Source organism: Hemitrygon akajei, chromosome 12, assembly GCF_048418815.1.
Source record: "Hemitrygon akajei chromosome 12, sHemAka1.3, whole genome shotgun sequence".
Lineage (NCBI taxonomy): Eukaryota > Metazoa > Chordata > Chondrichthyes > Myliobatiformes > Dasyatidae > Hemitrygon > Hemitrygon akajei.
In genome coordinates, this window is record NC_133135.1 from 76,446,756 (window position 1) to 76,464,234 (window position 17,479).

General features: G+C 42.7%; 1 protein-coding gene across 7 annotated transcripts in view; it reads right to left on the minus strand.

Moving 5' to 3' along the window:
* nos1apa (nitric oxide synthase 1 (neuronal) adaptor protein a) overlaps window positions 1-17,479 on the minus strand; it is a 461,766-nt gene that overhangs the window by 215,381 nt on the left and 228,906 nt on the right. For 5 of the 7 annotated variants that reach the window (XM_073063531.1, XM_073063529.1, XM_073063532.1 and 2 more), the window contains 2 exons: window positions 15,324-15,395; window positions 8,853-8,911 (listed from right to left, as the gene is read on the minus strand). In XM_073063531.1, coding sequence (XP_072919632.1) covers window positions 8,853-8,911; window positions 15,324-15,395 — 131 coding nt within the window. The remainder of the gene's footprint in view (window positions 1-8,852; window positions 8,912-15,323; window positions 15,396-17,479) is intronic. The other 2 variants (XM_073063530.1, XM_073063534.1) reach the window with 1 other exon arrangement.

Here is a 17,479-nt window from a genome sequence, read left to right on the forward strand (position 1 = left end):
AGAAGGGGTAAGAGGGTAAGCAGAATAGGGAATGGACAAAGAGAAAAAGTGGGAGGGAGGAAAAATTACCGTGTTGGAAAAAAACCCAATGTTTATGCCATCAGGTTGGAGGCTACCCTGACAGAATATAAGGTGTTGCTCCTCCAATCTCAGTTTGGCCTCATCATGGCAGTTGAGGTAGCCATAGACACGTCAGAATGGGAATGTGAAGTCAAACTGAAATGGGTAGCTACTGAAAGAACCTGCCTTTTGTGGCAGACAAAGCAAAGGTGCTCAATAAAGCAATCCCCCAATCTGCGTTGGATCTCACAGTCACAGAGGAGGCCGCACTACAAGTACGAGATACAATAGATGACTCGACAGACTCACATGGTGAAATGTTGGCTCAGGTGGAAGGACTGTTTAGGGCCCTAAATGGTGGTAAGTGAGGAGGGTTAGGGGCAGGCACAGCGAACCCAGCAAAACAAGATTTAGAGCATTTTTGAACAAGTAGAATATTATGCTCTAACCTTAAAGTGTTAATTTCCAGAATGATTCATGTGTGTCATACATCATTTGAAAAACTGTGCCGAAATGGTTTCCGAGTTGCACATATATCAACAAAGATGCAGATAAGGTGCCTAAGTTTGAAATATATCCCCTGCTCTGCTTCTTCACTTCATCAGGAAACAGGTTGGTCTTGGTCTGCAATAATATATCGTCCATACCGCCATACTTCAGTGCAGCAAACATTGCAATGGAAAGTCTGAACAACAGTAAAGGGGATATGGATGAAAAAGTAACACAGAAGGATTCTTTATATATAAATATACAAACCCCACAAGTGTTGTACATCCAGGCAGAATTGGACATTTCCAGTTTGGACCTTAAGACTATAACATAGTACTACACTATCAGTTGAAAGCGATACCCCCCGTATCATGATGTATTCATGTGATGTTGACTAGGAAGGACAAAACACTGCCACCTCTCACCCAACTTTGCTGACACAACCAATGAAAAATAGCACTTGGTTATTATAAAGTCATCCTCATGTAATCAAACACCAGTAAGTACAGCTTTCAGCAGATGACCTCTTCCCATTCTGTCCTGGAAGCTGCATTGTAAATCAGACATATAAATTAACAGCAATCACGTTAAACAATGTTACAGGATGAGTTAACAGTCTATTCACAATGGAACTGATATTTCCTCAGATTGAACAGTTGGAATAGAAATGAACCAACTTTCTCAGTCACACACCTGTCAGCAAAGCAACAGATAAGTCTGGAAATAACCAGAATTCTGCTATTCTGTTCTCAGCTTCACCATAAAGCAGGCTGGCCTTGGTCTGCAATAATATAACATCCTCGCTTCAGTACAACACTCTCGCAACGATATTGCAATGGAAAGGGAGCAGCAATGGGAAATGATTAATGACAGAGGATGGACACACACACACATTCACACTCACTCACTCCCCCCAGCAAGGGAAAATAGTTGGGTACTCTGTTGCCCCAAACCAGTGCACCTTCCTAGCTATTAGCAGGCCAACTAGCTTGTGGAGTGATAAAGACCAGCTGGAAAGAGGCCCTTTGTACCACCAGGTCCACACTGACCGTTACCCAATAATCCTACAATGATTCCATTTTCACCTGCCCACATTACCACCAACACACCCCCTCCCCAGCCCTGATTCAAAGCACTGTGGGCAATTTACAGATATCATCTAACTAGCAACCTGCACTTCTTCAGGACATGGGATGAAGTCAAACGGCCTCCGGACAAGACCACATCAGAGGTCAGGTTTGAACCCAGCGGTGTTGGAGCCGTGTGCCAAGCAGCAACTCGATCGGTCATGCCACTCTGCCACCCAGAAGCTTAGGCTTCATAGTTTTCCAGGCCTCTGTGGATATTTCACTCGTACAGCTGCAAGTTGTGGCATGGATCCATTTTATGCAGGACAGCTGGCAGGGTACTGAGCATGTTAGTGAGATTCCGCATTATCTTAAAATCAGGAGCAACATGGATGCTGCACGTTCTGCCGGGAGCTGATTTTACATCGGGAATGGCACCATCAGTATATGAATGGCCTGGTCTGATTCACAGCGTACATTCACTTCGTAGAGAATGGTATTGGCCTGAGAGCAACACGGCACCGAAACCAAAATCTGCTGGTGCAAACTTTATCACATGAACGTTGTGTATTATCCAGTCATTCATTCTGATGGCTGTACATCAGCCTCTTCTTTGAGGTCAGAGATTGCACCTTGACCTGACGGGTAAGACTATGCGCTATTGGCCAGTGACCTATGCTGGTTCCAAAACAGCACTGATCTGTAGCCTCCATCAAACTGCAGCTCAGCTTCAGCTTCACTTTTAGTTGTTTTATTTTTAATTGTTTAATTTTAGCTTTGTCAGGATAGTTTAGGGGATTAAGAAGGGTGTGGGGGGGATTAGGGGACAGACTGGAATCTAAGTCTCCACATTTGAAGAATAGTGATGTGAGTGTCAGACATCCGTGATCAGATGTTGAATGGGCAGAGTGGCCGAGGGCTCCCAAGGTCAGTGAATTGTTGGTGGGTTCCCAAGTTGGAGTTCTGTGTGGGCAGTGGGAATGGGTTCTAATGACCCCTTGGTTCCTGAATCAGTGAGAACAGGTTTCAAGGTCTAATATTCACCATTCCCTCATTGGCGATTCTAAAGTCTGAGGACTAGTATTCGGTGATTGGAGTGTCCTGGGATTGATACCAAGCATCGAGGCTCAGGGGTCAAATCGGAAGTCTGAAAGTTGAGGCCTGTTCGCCAGGGCTAAGACTGTGAATCTGTGTGAGTCCACTGGGGAGGTTAAAGCCCGAGTCTGTGTCCACTGAAGACTGGAGGCCTTTCCAGGGCTACAGGTGTGTACGCGTGTGGGTGAGATAGGGGACACAAGACCTGTTCTTGCTGTTGTTGTTTGTTGCTTCTTATTTTTTCTGTATCGTTCTGCCAAGCATTGAGGCCATGCTATATTGGCACCAGAATGTTTGGCAACGCATGCGGGCTGCCCGTCAGCACACCCTCAGGTGTGATGCTTGTTGACATAAACAAAACATATCACTTTATGTTGTGACAAGACAAATTAATCTGCATTTTGAATCTTGGTGGGAGTGAACCTTGCCCAAGTCCATGAGACTGAAAGGCAACAGGACAGTTCCCTCCACTGAACTGGGAATGTGATTCAGAGTGTCAGTCTGACTACAGAACTGCTGCGTGGATATATTTTCTTCACAATTACCCCGAGTACTTACTGCACCATGCAAAAGTCTTAGGCACATATACAGTATGTAGCTAGGTGCCTATGAATTTGCACAGTACAGTAGAAACTTTATGGATTACACTGTATTGCTGTGGCAAAAGAAAAACAAATTTCACAGCATAGCTGAGTGATGATGAACCTGACTCTGAAATAGGTCTCCATTGTGGACTGAGAGTGGGAAGGGGGCAGGGAGAGGGGAATCGAGGTTGGGAAAAGGGGAAAGGAGTGAGAAGCATCAGAGAGGCATTCTGTAATGAACAATAAACCAATTGTTGGAATCAAATAACCTTGCCTGGAGTGTCTGCACCTGTGCCAACCCCACCCCTGGCACTCCAACTCTGCCACCTGTCCCACACCCCTCCCATGGTGCTCCACACAACATGCTTTGCTTCTACAAACATGCTCTTCACTCCACATTGACAGATACAGGGCCGTGCAAAGGTCTCAGGCTCTCTAGCTATGTACATGTGCCTAAGACTTTTGCATAGTACTGTATGTTTTGAAATAATCAGTACGAACGGCTTGCAAATTTCTCTGCTCTTAGTACACTTGACAACAGTAAAACCTAACCAATACAAGGAGAGAATCTGAATACAAAGAGAATGCTGTAATGAGATTTATCTTGCTGTAGTCAGACAGAAATGAAAGAAATGATTTGCCCAAGTAACAGTAGGTACAGGGTAATGTGCCAACTACTACATCATGCGAACCTGCAGTGTTCTCTAGAGAATAAAGCAGTTAATTTTGACATAATAAATGGTGTGAGGCTGTGAGGAAGGTTTGCTCTCTCTCAAGTCAAAGTAATGCAGCTGATATAGCAATCTCCTGTTGCATTTTTATAAACCAAGTATCCGATTTGTCTGATATGATTCATCACTGGGACCAATGATAAACCATCTTTAGTGCTTTATTAGAAAAATGTACAGTAAAGTTTTCAAATTAAAATACCAATTAATTTCTACTCATTAACTGTGATCACTATAAATGTCATAAACCAGATTTGCAGTGCCACCCCCTTGGCCATATATCTAGTGGTGATGAAGCAGCCTATAGAGAAGAGGTTGACACCCTGACACATTGGGCCAAGATAACAATCTCTCCCTCCATGTCCAAAAAAACAAAAGAGCTAATTGTGGATCACAGGAGTAACAAAGACAGGCTTGCCCCCGATCAACATCAATGGGTCTGCAGTTGAGAGGGTAACTAGTTTTAAGTTTCTCAGTATACACATCACCAACAATTTCACCTGGTCTGTTCACACTGGCTTAGTGGCAAAAAAAAAGCACAACAGCGTCTCTTCCACCTCAGGCGACTGATAAAGTTTGGCACAGGCCCCCAAATCCTCAAGACCTTCTACAGGGGCTCCATTGAGAGCATCCTGACTGGCTGTATCACTGCCTGGCATGGGAACTGCACCAACTTTAATCGCTGGGCATGGCAGAAAGTGGTACGGAGAGCCCAGCACATCTGTGGACATGAACTTCTCTCCATTGAGGACGTTTACAGCAGCAGGTGCAGAAAGAAGGTCTGGAAAACCATTGGGGACACCAGTCACCCCAACCATAAACTGTTCCAGCTGCTTCCATTTGGAAAACAGACCCACAGCTTTAAAGCCAGGACCAACAGGCTATGGGACAGCTTCTTTCTACAAGCTATTATACTTTTAAATTCACATGTCTGTGCATTGCAATAGAGTCAAAACGTAAAGATTTTCACTCCCTCATGTTGTGGGATGGATGTAAGATTTAAATAAATTTAATTCAATTCAATACCTTTCAACTGTCATTATCTTCCATTGTAAATAAGCATATAGTATATAAAACCAACGGGGTTAAAATATCCAGTCCATACTGGCATATTCAGATCCAGCAACAGCAGCTTCCATTCACAGAATGCATTTAGCACAGTAACAGCCAAAGATGCTTCACTATACATTACTACACAACATACCAGACATACCCAAAACAAAAAGGTGTAGATGAACCAGGAGATTTGTAGTCTGCTGATTACTAGATCTGTGGCATTCAAGACCAGCAATCCAGAATGATACAAGAATTCAAGTACGACCTATGAAAGGCTATTTTAAAAGCAAAAAAAGCAACTGTGATTGAGGTTAGAGACAGGATTAAATGCATGTCAACGCTGGCAGGCTTTGCAGGCCTTTCCTTCCTCCGAAGGGAAACCTAACTTCATGAATCGTTTTGACACTCCACTGCCAGATGAGCTCAACACCTTTTATGCCTGCTTTGAAAGGGAAAATAAAACTACGCCTGTGCAAATGCCTGCAGCATCCGGTGACACCGTGATCTCTGTCTCGGAAGATGACGTCAGGATATCTTTCAGGAGGGTGAACCTTCACAAGGCGTCAGGGAGTGTTCAAGCACATCTTCGTTCACTCACTACTCCATTTGGAGGTTTCCACCTGCTTCAAAAGGGCAACACTCATGCCAGTGCCCAAGAACAGCAGGGTGAGCTTACTCAATTACTTTTTGCAGTGGCACTCACATCTACTATGATGAAGTGCTTTGAGAGGTTGATCATCATTAATATATACTTCTTGTCATTTATAGTTTATTATTATTGCTTTGCAATGTACTACTGCTGCATAACAACAAATTTCGTGACATGTGCCTGTGATATTAAACTGTCTGTAATTCTGATGTGACATAAGGAGATTGTAGGTTAGCTAGCCAAAAGAATTAGATTTTAAAGAGTATCTTTCAGAGGCACAGTGGGTTAAGACTGGCAGAGGTGCAGGTATGCAATTATTGAGTCCGAGCCCAGACTGTTGAAAGCATACCCAAATCTGGTGGAGCAAAGAAAACTGGTATGTCCATGAGGGTAAAAATCTTGTTGGGCTAATGGAGAAGATTACAGAGACAGAGATGGGTGTAAGTACGCACAGATTTGAAACAAGCTAAGGGTTTAAAATTCAAAAAACAGCTAGATCAGTTTTGTGGCAGGTTACTGAAGATCAAACAGACTTGTGACGTAACAAGCAAATTGGTTTTAGTTTGGAAATGTTCCTCTCTCCTCTCAGAGAAACATCCAAGTTTCCTCTTGAAAGCAAGGTCATGATATTTTAAGATACAAACAGAGAATTCTAGAAACAGTGGGAAATATACTCAGATGCCCTCATTAATGACAACACCATAAAATTCAATATTTAATTGAAAGATTAAGGTGAAGCAGTCCCAGGTTAGCAGATTATAATATATTTCATCCATGCTTGGTTCAGCTCATGGCTTTGCAAATAAACCAAATAAGGATTTTGCCTTTAAACCTGCATGGCTAATGGAAAAATAGCTCATTGAATTTGAATGTTAAACTTAAGAGTGAGCTTAAGAGTTCCTTGTTTATACAAGCATGCACATTAACTCTAAAATCCATTTAGAAACTTCACTGGGGCAAAGATTCCACATCTAAGCATCAAAACACTTCAGCTATGTTACAACTTGTTTAAATAATGCATTGCATTTTAAGCTTTTTGGGACTCTTGCTGGAAGTGATAAGCTGATAAGGTATTACTATTTGGAGTTTTTCCACATATAGTTTAGCTTCTACCTAATAAGAACTAAGTTACCACACATAATAGCAGTTATAGATCCAAGATGGCGGCACGACGCAGCTTGCAGCGGCCACTCCGGAGCTGATAATCTGTTATTTGTGAAGCGGGGTGCCGTGCGCAATCATAATCGGTTGAAAACGGACGTGGGAGCATGGAGGAACATCTGGAAATCTCCTGGAAGGCCTTCTTCGTTGCTGCTGCTGTGAGGTCCGGGTCTCTGCTGGGAAGAACAGGCCCCCAGTCCTCAGGGTTGCGCTGCTGATGGCCGCTGGCGGGGGCGTCTTAATACGCTCGACAGAGGATGGTGCTCGGAGTAGCTGTGCCGGAGGGGATGGTCATCGGCTTGGAGGTTCGACGGACTCGGAATCCGCTGCGGTCAGGTTGCTTTCAGTGTGTGCTGTGTCTGTGAGGCTGAGTCGGGCGGCGCCATGGAAGTCCATAGCGGGGGTATTCCCTTCTGCCGCCGGTGTGGGATGGCGAGTCTGTCGGGACCCTGAGGACTTGTGGAAACTAGGTGGTGGTTTCTTTTGAACTTATAGTCTTTTAACATCTTTGGACTATTTTTACTGTGCCCATGGTCTGTTTTTTTTTTAATCAATTATGCTATTGTTTGCACTGTTGTAACTATGTGGTTTTGTGCAGGTCTTGTAGCTTTAGTTTTTGGTGTTGTTTGTCTAGTGGATTTGGAGCTCCTTTCTGGGGAACACGCTAAGATGGTAGCGCGATATTAATACGCAGCAGCTTCTCCGGACTCTGGATTGGGGATTGCCAAACGTTATGTGGATTTTCTGGTGTAGTCTGTTTTGTCATATGCTTTTGTGATATCATTCTGGAGGAACGTTGTCTCATTTTTTAACTGCATTGCATTTGTGGTTTCTAAATGACAATGAATCTGAATCTGAATCTGATAAACTGGGGAGAGGACAGGGGCTAAACAATATAATCTCCAGGAATGGTACGGATGACGTAGTGTGTAACTACCCTACACCAATTCACAACAATGCAAGCAGATACCTTCCCTGTACTGCCTTCTTACTTCCATGAGTTTCTTTTCCGTTGTGTTCAGCACTGCATTGATCCATAATCTGATCGCAGCTGAAGAAAACCTGATTTCATGGGAGACCAGTGCCACCTGAAGTGGGCCTGCACCTAACAAACTAGAGTTGCATTGGAGCATGGAAGCTGGAGTAGGTACACACGCCTAATCTGATCTCCAGCCTCTCACAAAGTCATGCTTCTGCTCACTAACTAGCCAAATATCAGATAATTAAGCACACCTACACTCCGTGCTAGTTTCCTGTGCTCCAATTCTCCCTTCGCCACCAGTAAAACTCTGGGCCCCACGGCCTGCTGATAAATTAGTAACACATTGTTTCAAAAAAAAAGATTCAGAAGACTTGATGGTGGAGTTGTGGAACGGAAGAGTTGTGGTGAAATTTCAAAACCAAGCGGGAACTTAGGTGACAAAAGGCTTCTTATTTGATATGTTTAACTACCTCACACCAACATACATAAACTTTACAGTCCATGCTTTCAGGACTTTGAAGGATTTTTTTTCTGAAGATGTTAATATCATCAGAAAAGTCAAGTTCTGATACACAATAACATTTTTCTTTAAATGGTACTCCTCTCAACATCCAACTGCTGAGGAATATTTCTCATTTTTACGTGCCCCACCAAAACATTTTGTGCATTTCCATGGCAACCATAACACATTAAAGGGAACTAACCTGAGAAGCCTAAACCCATTGAGCTGCACAGTCACTGAACAGACAATCCTATCAGTGTGCTCTTCAGATATTTGCTTGCATGTGCTTACTGCTTGACAGAGGTGTGGTGACATGCCAGCCATTGTCTGATCACACAACAGTGTACTGCCTTCGATATGAGTTCTTGCTTTGCCACTCATGAACTTTGACCTCTCCAGGAAAAGGTGGAGTCACCATGACTTCTTTAGCCTGACATTCATTCTCATAACACCTCTGCCCACTGTGACCTTCCACTCACCTGTAGATAGGATCCTGCATTATCAGCATCTTGCTCTCATCCCACGTCCACTCCTTTTTCTGAAGGGAAAAGGAAAACAAAAGTTAAAATTTGATTTAAAAAAAAGATAAAAACATTAGAAATAAAATTTTTAACTGATCTCTGGGGAATAGAGTGAATTGTATCAAGTAACCTCAGCAATGTCTGTGCTAAGTCCTGAATTTTTATTTAATCTTGCTCCTATAACAGTGAAAAATGAGACCATTCAGCCCATTAGTTCTATGCCAGCCCCCAAGGAGCAAACACATTAGGGCCCATTCTCCCTCTCCTTATTTCCCCTGCACCCCTACAACTCATTCTCCCTTACAAATGCCCATCAACTTCTCTCTTGTTTCTTACCTACACCAGCAGATTAGAGGAACCAGTCAAATAACCAGCATGGTTTGGTATGTGAGAGGAAACCAGTGCACACCCAAGGGATACATACACAGATTAGGTTGGATTGGAATTATTAGTCACATGTGAAATCAGCTCAATCTGAGGACGTGCCGGGGGCAGCCCACAAGTGTCACCATACCTCTGGCACCAACACAGCCAGCCCACAATCTTCAGCAAAACAGACTGAACTCGGGTCTTTGGAGCTGCCCTGCACAGACCTCTGAACCTGGGACTCACCGACCCTCATCCTTGGGGCCCGTCGACTTTGGTCCCTGACCATGAAGATCGCTGATCTTCGTCCTCTGCACCTACTGAGCCGACCACACGGTGACGGGGGAAAATGCAAATTCAACACAACTCATCAGATCAGGACGGAACATGAGATGTCTGAGCTGTGGAGCAGCAATGGCAACTGCTGGCCTTGGCTCAAGGTGGGTCAAGTTCTTGCACCAGAGTTACTGAATTTAAAAATATGGCCATCACTAAAGAAAAGTAAATGAACACTAAAGTGTCCAACAGCAGCCACAAGATCAAGATGGGTCATATTAACCCAGTTTGCATTCTGTCAGGTATTGGAGACAGGAGACAGATTGGACTGAGATATTTAAATATCAAACCAACATGGTGGGATAGAAGAGGAGATAAAAGAGTTGGTAGCCAAGGGACTTACATTGCAGTGGCTGTTCATGAACGATTGAATATGCTGACAGAACTTGCCATCAAATAGAGGTGAACGAATATCGCAAGTCATAACTGAAGCCTGTTCATCTTACTCACAGCCATTTAAATGCACTAAGCAACTTGTTATTTCCGTACTTGGAAAGTAAATTATCTAAAGAAAGTTAAATCAAGTCACCTCAAGTGCCTTTTTAATTATGTGATGTGTTAATTATTGCTATTCAGCCGAGCTGCTACTGAAATTAACTGTCTCAAGGATAAGATCTCATTTCTTCAGGTTTTAATTGCTGATTAGAATCTTCTTGAGTTTTTTCCCTTGCCTCTTTTTCTGTTTATCTTAATCTAATTTATGGTCCCTTTTTTATCCTGTACTTGATGTGACCGTGGACTCGCCACACTTCCTTGACCTTTTCTAGCACAACTCTCCACTCTAGTTAGAGAGGTGCACAGTTGCTCTGCAACAGATTGGCACTAGTGAGTGAACAATAACAAGCTCAGGTCTAACGGAGGGTGCCTCAGAACTTTGAGAAAAACGCAGATTATAGTAAAACTTTAGATACAACACTCAGTCATGTCATCTACAGAAATTCTCAGAGGACAGCGACAGTTGGGTGTATAAAGGGAGGATGGAAGGAGGAATACAGGGCCCTGGTGGAGGACTTTGTCAAATGGTGCGAGCTGAATCATCTGCAGCTCAACATCAGTAAGTCAAAGGAGATGGTGATGGACTTTAGGAAGACTAAGCCTGCACAGTTCCCAGTTACTATTGATGGTGAGGATGTGGGTGTGTTGAGGACCTACAAGCACTTGGGGGTGCACTTGGATGACAGATTTGAGTGGAGCACCAATGCAGAGGCTGTGTACAAGAAGGGCCAGAGTTGCCTCTACTTTCTGAGGAGTTTGAGGTCCTTTGGAGTGTGCAGGCCTCTCCTTCACATGTTCTACCGTCTGTTGTCACCAGTACAATCTTCTATGCAGTGTGTGCTGGGGCAATGGCATCAACACAACTGATACCAACAGGCTCAATAAACTGATTAGAAAGGCTGGCTCTGCTACAGGAGTTAAACTGAACACACAGGAGGCTGTGGTAGAACAAAGGACCCTACGGAAATCCTGGCAATTCCAGACGATGTTTCTCATCCTCTGCATGCCACCTTGGCTGAACAGTGTAGTACTTTTATTAACAGACTAAGACAACACTGCTGCTCCAAAGAGCACTATACGAAGTCATTCTTACCACTGACCATTAGGCTCTATAATGTCAACCTACAGCCGGGGAAGTGATAGCCCCCTCCTGTCAGATTGTTTGAGATAATTTATTTTTTATTCTTTCTTATTTCTCTTCTAATATTTGTATACTTGTAATGCTACAGTGATACTGTAATTTCCTTTGGGATCAATAAAGTATCTATCTACTTATCTAAATCAAGAAACTTTTCTGCCACAAAAAAAGATGACAGATCTGTAAAACGCTTCCTAAAAAAGTGGGGTGTAGGGAGCTTAGAGGTTCGAGAATTTGGTGAGGCACTAAGCTACAGACAAGATAGCAAGCCACATCATATTGGAGTTGTCAATGGAATTAACCTGGGGTCAAGAGAACCTCTTGCTTAATGGTACTGATTTATGGCATAAAAAAGCTTGGGAACCCCCTAGTCTACACCATCTCCTAAAGTGCTTGTGTTAGTATGCCAGCTTTCCATTCAGGTGAGCGTAAGCATATAAAGTTGCCAGACTTGGGGTGGACAGATGTGAAGGGAGTCAAAACAAATGAGACTGATGGAGGAACAGCAGATCACGGAACAATCTCGTCTCTTCACAGAAATCAGGACCTCAAATTCCCTTTGCATCACATCACCATCTTCTCGGACTCCCACTGGCTTCCAGTCTAGCACAGCGACGCAGGTAGTAGCATTGCTGCCTGATAGCTACAGTGACCCAGGTTCAATCCCGACGTTGAGACCCGTGTGGGGACTGCACATTCTCTCTGTGATGGTCTGGAATTTCTCCAACACCCCCAAGACATGTAGGTTGGTAGGTTAAGCATCCACTGTAAATTGCCCCTAGTGTATTGGTGGGTAGCAGAATCTGGATGGCAGTCAATGGAAAAGTGAGCATATTCCTTCTACCTTAATCTGCTGTTCATCAGTTACAGTATCAAGCTTTGAAAGGACTAGAATATATATATTAAAAAATGTATTGTTGAGACTTTATAAAGGCCTCACTTGGACTATTCTGAGCAGTTTTGGGCCTGTTATCTAAGCAGGGATGTGCTGACACTGGAGAAGCTTCAAATGAGGTTCACAAAAATGATTTTGGGATTGAAAGGCTTGTCGTATGAGGTGTGTTTGATAGCTCTGGGTCTCTACTTAGTGGAGTTCAGAAGAATGAGAGGGTAACCTTATCGAAACCTATCAAATGTTAGAAAAGCCACGATAGAGTGGATATGGAGAGTCTGTTTCCTATGCTGGGAGACCTTAGGATGCAGTCTCAGAATAGAGGGGTGTCCTTTTAGAATGGAGATGAGGAGGAATGAGTGGTGCATCTGTGGAATTCGTTGCCACAGGCAACTGTGGAGGCCAAGTCATTGGGTATATTTAAGCAACGCACACAAAATGCTGGTGGAACACAGCAGGCCAGGCAGCATCTACAGGGAGAAGCACTGTCGACGTTTCGGGCCGAGACCCTTTGTCAGGACTAACTGAAAGGAAAGATAGCAAGAAAGGAAAGTGCTATCTTTCCTTTCAGTTAGTCCTGACGAAGGGTCTCCGCCTGAAACATCGACAATGCTTCTCCTTATAGATGCTGCCTGGCCTGCTGTGTTCCACCAGCACTTTCTGTGTGTTGCTTGAATTTCCAGCATCTGCAGATATCCTCAGGTATATTTAAGGCAGAGTTTGATGGATTCTTGATTGGTCAGGGCATGAAGCAATATGGGGAGAAGGCTGGAGATTGGGGCTGAAATTGGATCAGCCATGATGAAATGGCGGAGCAGACTCGACGGGCCAAATGGCCTAATTCGGCTCCTATATCTTATGGTCTTATTTTTACTCTCCTTAATACTATACAACATAAAGTGAACAGTAAATGAAAACACAATGAGAGAAACATTTCAGCTATTTAATATCCTCACTTTTCCCTGACGATTTTATGACCTTGCCGCACTCAATTATTTCCACCTCAGTGTACATGAGCAACAAGTCTCACGCTTCAATAGCCACTGCTTTGAATGCCATCAAGTTCTTAATATACGAGACCTTACCCTGACTCTGATCTGCTTGTTTTCCAATCAGTCTCACAAGATATTGATACAGATATGAGAGATGATTTCTGCTGTAAGTTCAGTCTAGGCTTCTTTCCAACAGATCTCCTGTTCCAAATACTTTGCAGCAAAATTCTACCTTTATCCTACTGTTTTGTTTAGCACCAATATCATGAAACAGAAAGGTGTCTCAGGGAGCCCCAGGAAAGAAAATCAACTACCTAAACACACTTCAGTATCAGTCATGTGTAAATCGTCAACAGTCCTTGGGATTGTGACACCGGAATTTCAAGAGCTTGCTGCCCCGAAGGCTCTGTAATTCAAAGTTGTTTAGTGGTCTGTTGTGCTCCGTTTTAGACTACTCTACTCCGCATTAAAATCGGAGCTACAATAATAAGCTCCACACTTCCAGTGCTACACTACACGATATCTCTCCTGTCAGACCAGAACCATCACAGAGGTCAGGCTCTGCCTTAAGTTTTTAGTCACAATGCCTGAAGCCACTGACAAAGATAAAAGCTGAGTGATTCTTAAGCTGAGAATGTCTATTCTTTCCTATAACCATGTCATTAAAAAAAAGTACGAAGTATTCTGCTTTAGAAAACTGGGTCATGCTTATCCGTAAAGCAATACGCTCGAATTAGAAAGGCCTCTAAAGATCAACTCACAAGAAAGTAAAGAGGTATTGCCCTGTTGCAAAACAACTTAATATGGAGTGAGGTAAAAGATTCAACTATTTCTGTCTCTGTCTCTATCAAGAATGTGAACTCCCAGCTTTCCAACAGGATTTTCCTGTGTGCTTGCACCTTTGTTCTGATGTCTAGTCCCATCCCATCACACTCAATCCAAATGCAGATCCAGCTTGCCCTCCCACCTCACTGGTCTGAAACAAAACTATTACTAGTTGCTCACTGAACAAGATTTATGAACCACATTTATCCTGAAATGGTGCTATTTAAACGGCCAACACTCAAATGGGATGATTTATTATCACCTCACACAGAAACCTAGACTACTTTGTTTGCAAAGGTCAAGATCACAGGGACTTTTGGCCCTCAAGTTTCAAAATCATTACGGTCTGTTGCAGCTGATGACCTCACCGTTCGCTGCTCATTCCTGCGTTCGAGAGGTCACCCAAACTCCACACTCAAGGAGAAGGACTTCATCTGTATTTCTTTCAGCCAATGGAAGCAGGCAGAGTGACTGCAGAGAAGGCTAAAACACAAGTGCAGGAATTCACAGACTGCACTCAAGCCAGTCTGTGGTACAGCTGATTCAGCTGCTGGGCCACAGCTCTGGTAGTCTGTGTGGAGTTCTCCCTGTGATCATATTGGTTTCTTCCCAATCCTCCCATTGTATCCCCAAATTCCAAAGACCTGGTAGATTAATTGGCCACTGTGACCTACCTCTGGTGCAGGTGTGTGATAAGATCTGGATACAGTTGATGGAAATGTGGGAAGAAAAGTTTACAGGGAAATAAATAGGAAAATGGGATAATACTGTGAGCTGGCATAGGCTTGATGGATTGAATGGTCTCAATCAACACCATAATAAAATGTGGAAATATTATTAGCTCTGAAGGGTCTTCGTAGCTAATCTTGCAAAAGGAGTATGCCTTCAGTGGGCACTGTCCTGCACCAGCCTATCCAGGTCTCACAGACCTCCTGCGAGCATTCTCTCCCACACCCATCATCAATGCAGCATTCAACCATAAGTAGCAGCACTTTCCTGTAGCTGAAGGAGTGCTGACTGCTTTGTGATATATTCTTCAAGAAGCCTACAGCTGAGATCTGAGTCTGTAAGCTAAGAAATGATTGATTTAAGTCTATCATTTTGGAACTGAAACCCATGACTTTACATAAATGTCTATAAACATCACAAATACGCATTATGATTTCAATAGGACATCTATAAAAATCCATTAAATAGACCAACAATTTTGTTTTAATAATATTGAACAGTCAGAAAGTGACGTCTCAAGCCATTTGTCATTATTAGGTCACTGTTGTGTTTAGCTTCTTTTGGAAAAGTTGCAACTTAGAACATGCATAACTTAAAATAAATATATTTGCAAGTAATGGAATGACACAGAGATTTAATATTCCAAAAGAACTTACAAGGAGAGTCATCCAGAACGAAGTCGGGGTCACTCTCCTGTCCTCGTCTTTTGCTTCTAGACTCTTGATCATCTAAAGTATGTAACAACACAATTAATAATCCAAAATAGCAAAACACCAACAAATCACCACAACAAAAAATTGTCCTTCCTCTTGCAACCTGCTAATATACTACAGGAAAGGAGTGCAAAAAGTGCTTGCAATAAAATACGCCAGTACTGCCACAAATTACCAGCCACAATACTCCCACATAATGAAATCAATTTGTTAAAAATGACTAAATAAATTCCCTTCATGTGGTGAAGAGAATGATGATTTTCAACTTACTTTTCTTTGCCAGTTAAGAAATCAATCATCTGCGCTCCAAATCGTTGTCATTATTAAAACAACAGGATCCAAAATCCTCCAAAAAAAAAATCACTCAAAAGAATTTGATCAGGAAATGCTAAAATAGAAATCAAGCCTTGGTTTAACTTGTTATCTGCTAAACCAATAAATAGCACCTGTCCTATGCTGCCAAAGCTGTTTTGCAATTGGGTGACTGTAATGTGTCCCCCAGTGACTTTTACTTAGCCGCTCATTGTAATTCTAATATCATGTTAAATCAGAACTAATAATACTCTCCAGGAATTACTTATTCCTGTTTATGCCAGTGTTGTTAATTCTGTGGTATGCCAGATCAGCAATCCTACTCCACAGTCTTAATTTTTCATAAGTTTGAGAAGTAAACATGGTTACTGAAATTTAATGAAGAGCACAAACCCTTTAAAGAGGCACTACAGAGTGAATGAGGGAACTGTGAAATAAATGTTTGCTCCAAAACTGTTTTAAAATGGCCCTCAAGGTTGGAAGCATTTTTGATTTACTAATGGACAAGGTGCGAATGTAGAATGGAAAATTCCACCTGCATTCAGTTCGGAGTCCTCGAGCAATGTGCTGTCAGTAATTAAAAAGAAAAGAAAGTACAGATGTCGGAAAAGCTGCAATGAAACCAAGGAAAGATACCTGGAGGCCATCAGAGACTAATGCTTCAGGTCAATGACCATCGATGTGAACTGGAGAAGTGAAAAAACTTCAGTGCCAGGGAAGGGTTAAAGTACAGAAACTTAAAGAATTGGCTGTGATACAGAGAGTGATTCACAAGAGTGACCCTGAACTTCCTACTTTCTGGTACTTTAATTTTCCCCTTTATCTTTCCGTCTGGATGAAGGTTCTCTAACAAAAACATCCACAGATGCCACATAACCTGGTGAATTACACTGGCAGTTTGGTTTTTGCTCCAGCATCTAGCAGCTGTAGACTCTTATAACTCTATTTATCCAACTTTATTTCATAAGACACCACTCATTTCAAGGACTAGTCTTACAGATCATGTGCAAATTGCTTCCAACACATTCGCAGATAGTTTTAAATAAGGAGACCAGAACTGTACACAAAAGAGCTTAAGACATAGAAGCAGAATTAGGCCATTCAGCCCATCAAGTCTGCTTTGCCATTTGATCATGGCTGATTTATTTTTCCTCACACCGCATTCTCCTGATTTCTCCCATAACCACTAATATCCTTACTTATCAAAACCCTATCAACACCCCCTCCACTTCAAATATGGCCAAAGTCTTGGCTTCCACAGCCAAGTGTAGCATGAATTCTACAGATTCCACAGATTCACCTTGCTCTGGCTAAAGAAATTCCTCCGCATCTCTGTTCTAAAGAGCCTACTTCTAGTCTGATGCTGTGCACTCTGGTCGAAGACTATCCCGCTATTGGAAACATCCTCTCCATGTCCGCTCTATCTAGGCCTTTCAGTATTAGGTAGGTGTCACTAAAATCCCCCTTCATTCTTCTGAAAACAAGTGAGTACTGGGCCAGAGCCATCAAACATTAACCCTTTCATTTACATGGTAATATTTGGTAAGTTTCATTACTGGGATAATTTTCATTTATACTTCCATTCCTGCAATCGTTTTTGAAAACTGCCTGTGGACTCTCTCCAAAGCCAGCACATGACACAGAACAAGACACCTGTGGATGAGTGTGTCCTCATAAAATCATTCAAGGTATTCCCAACCAGAAGCCCTGGATGAACCTAGAGATCCACAATCTGCTGAGGGCTACATCAGTGGCATTCTCATGTGGTGACTAGGGAAAGTACAAGA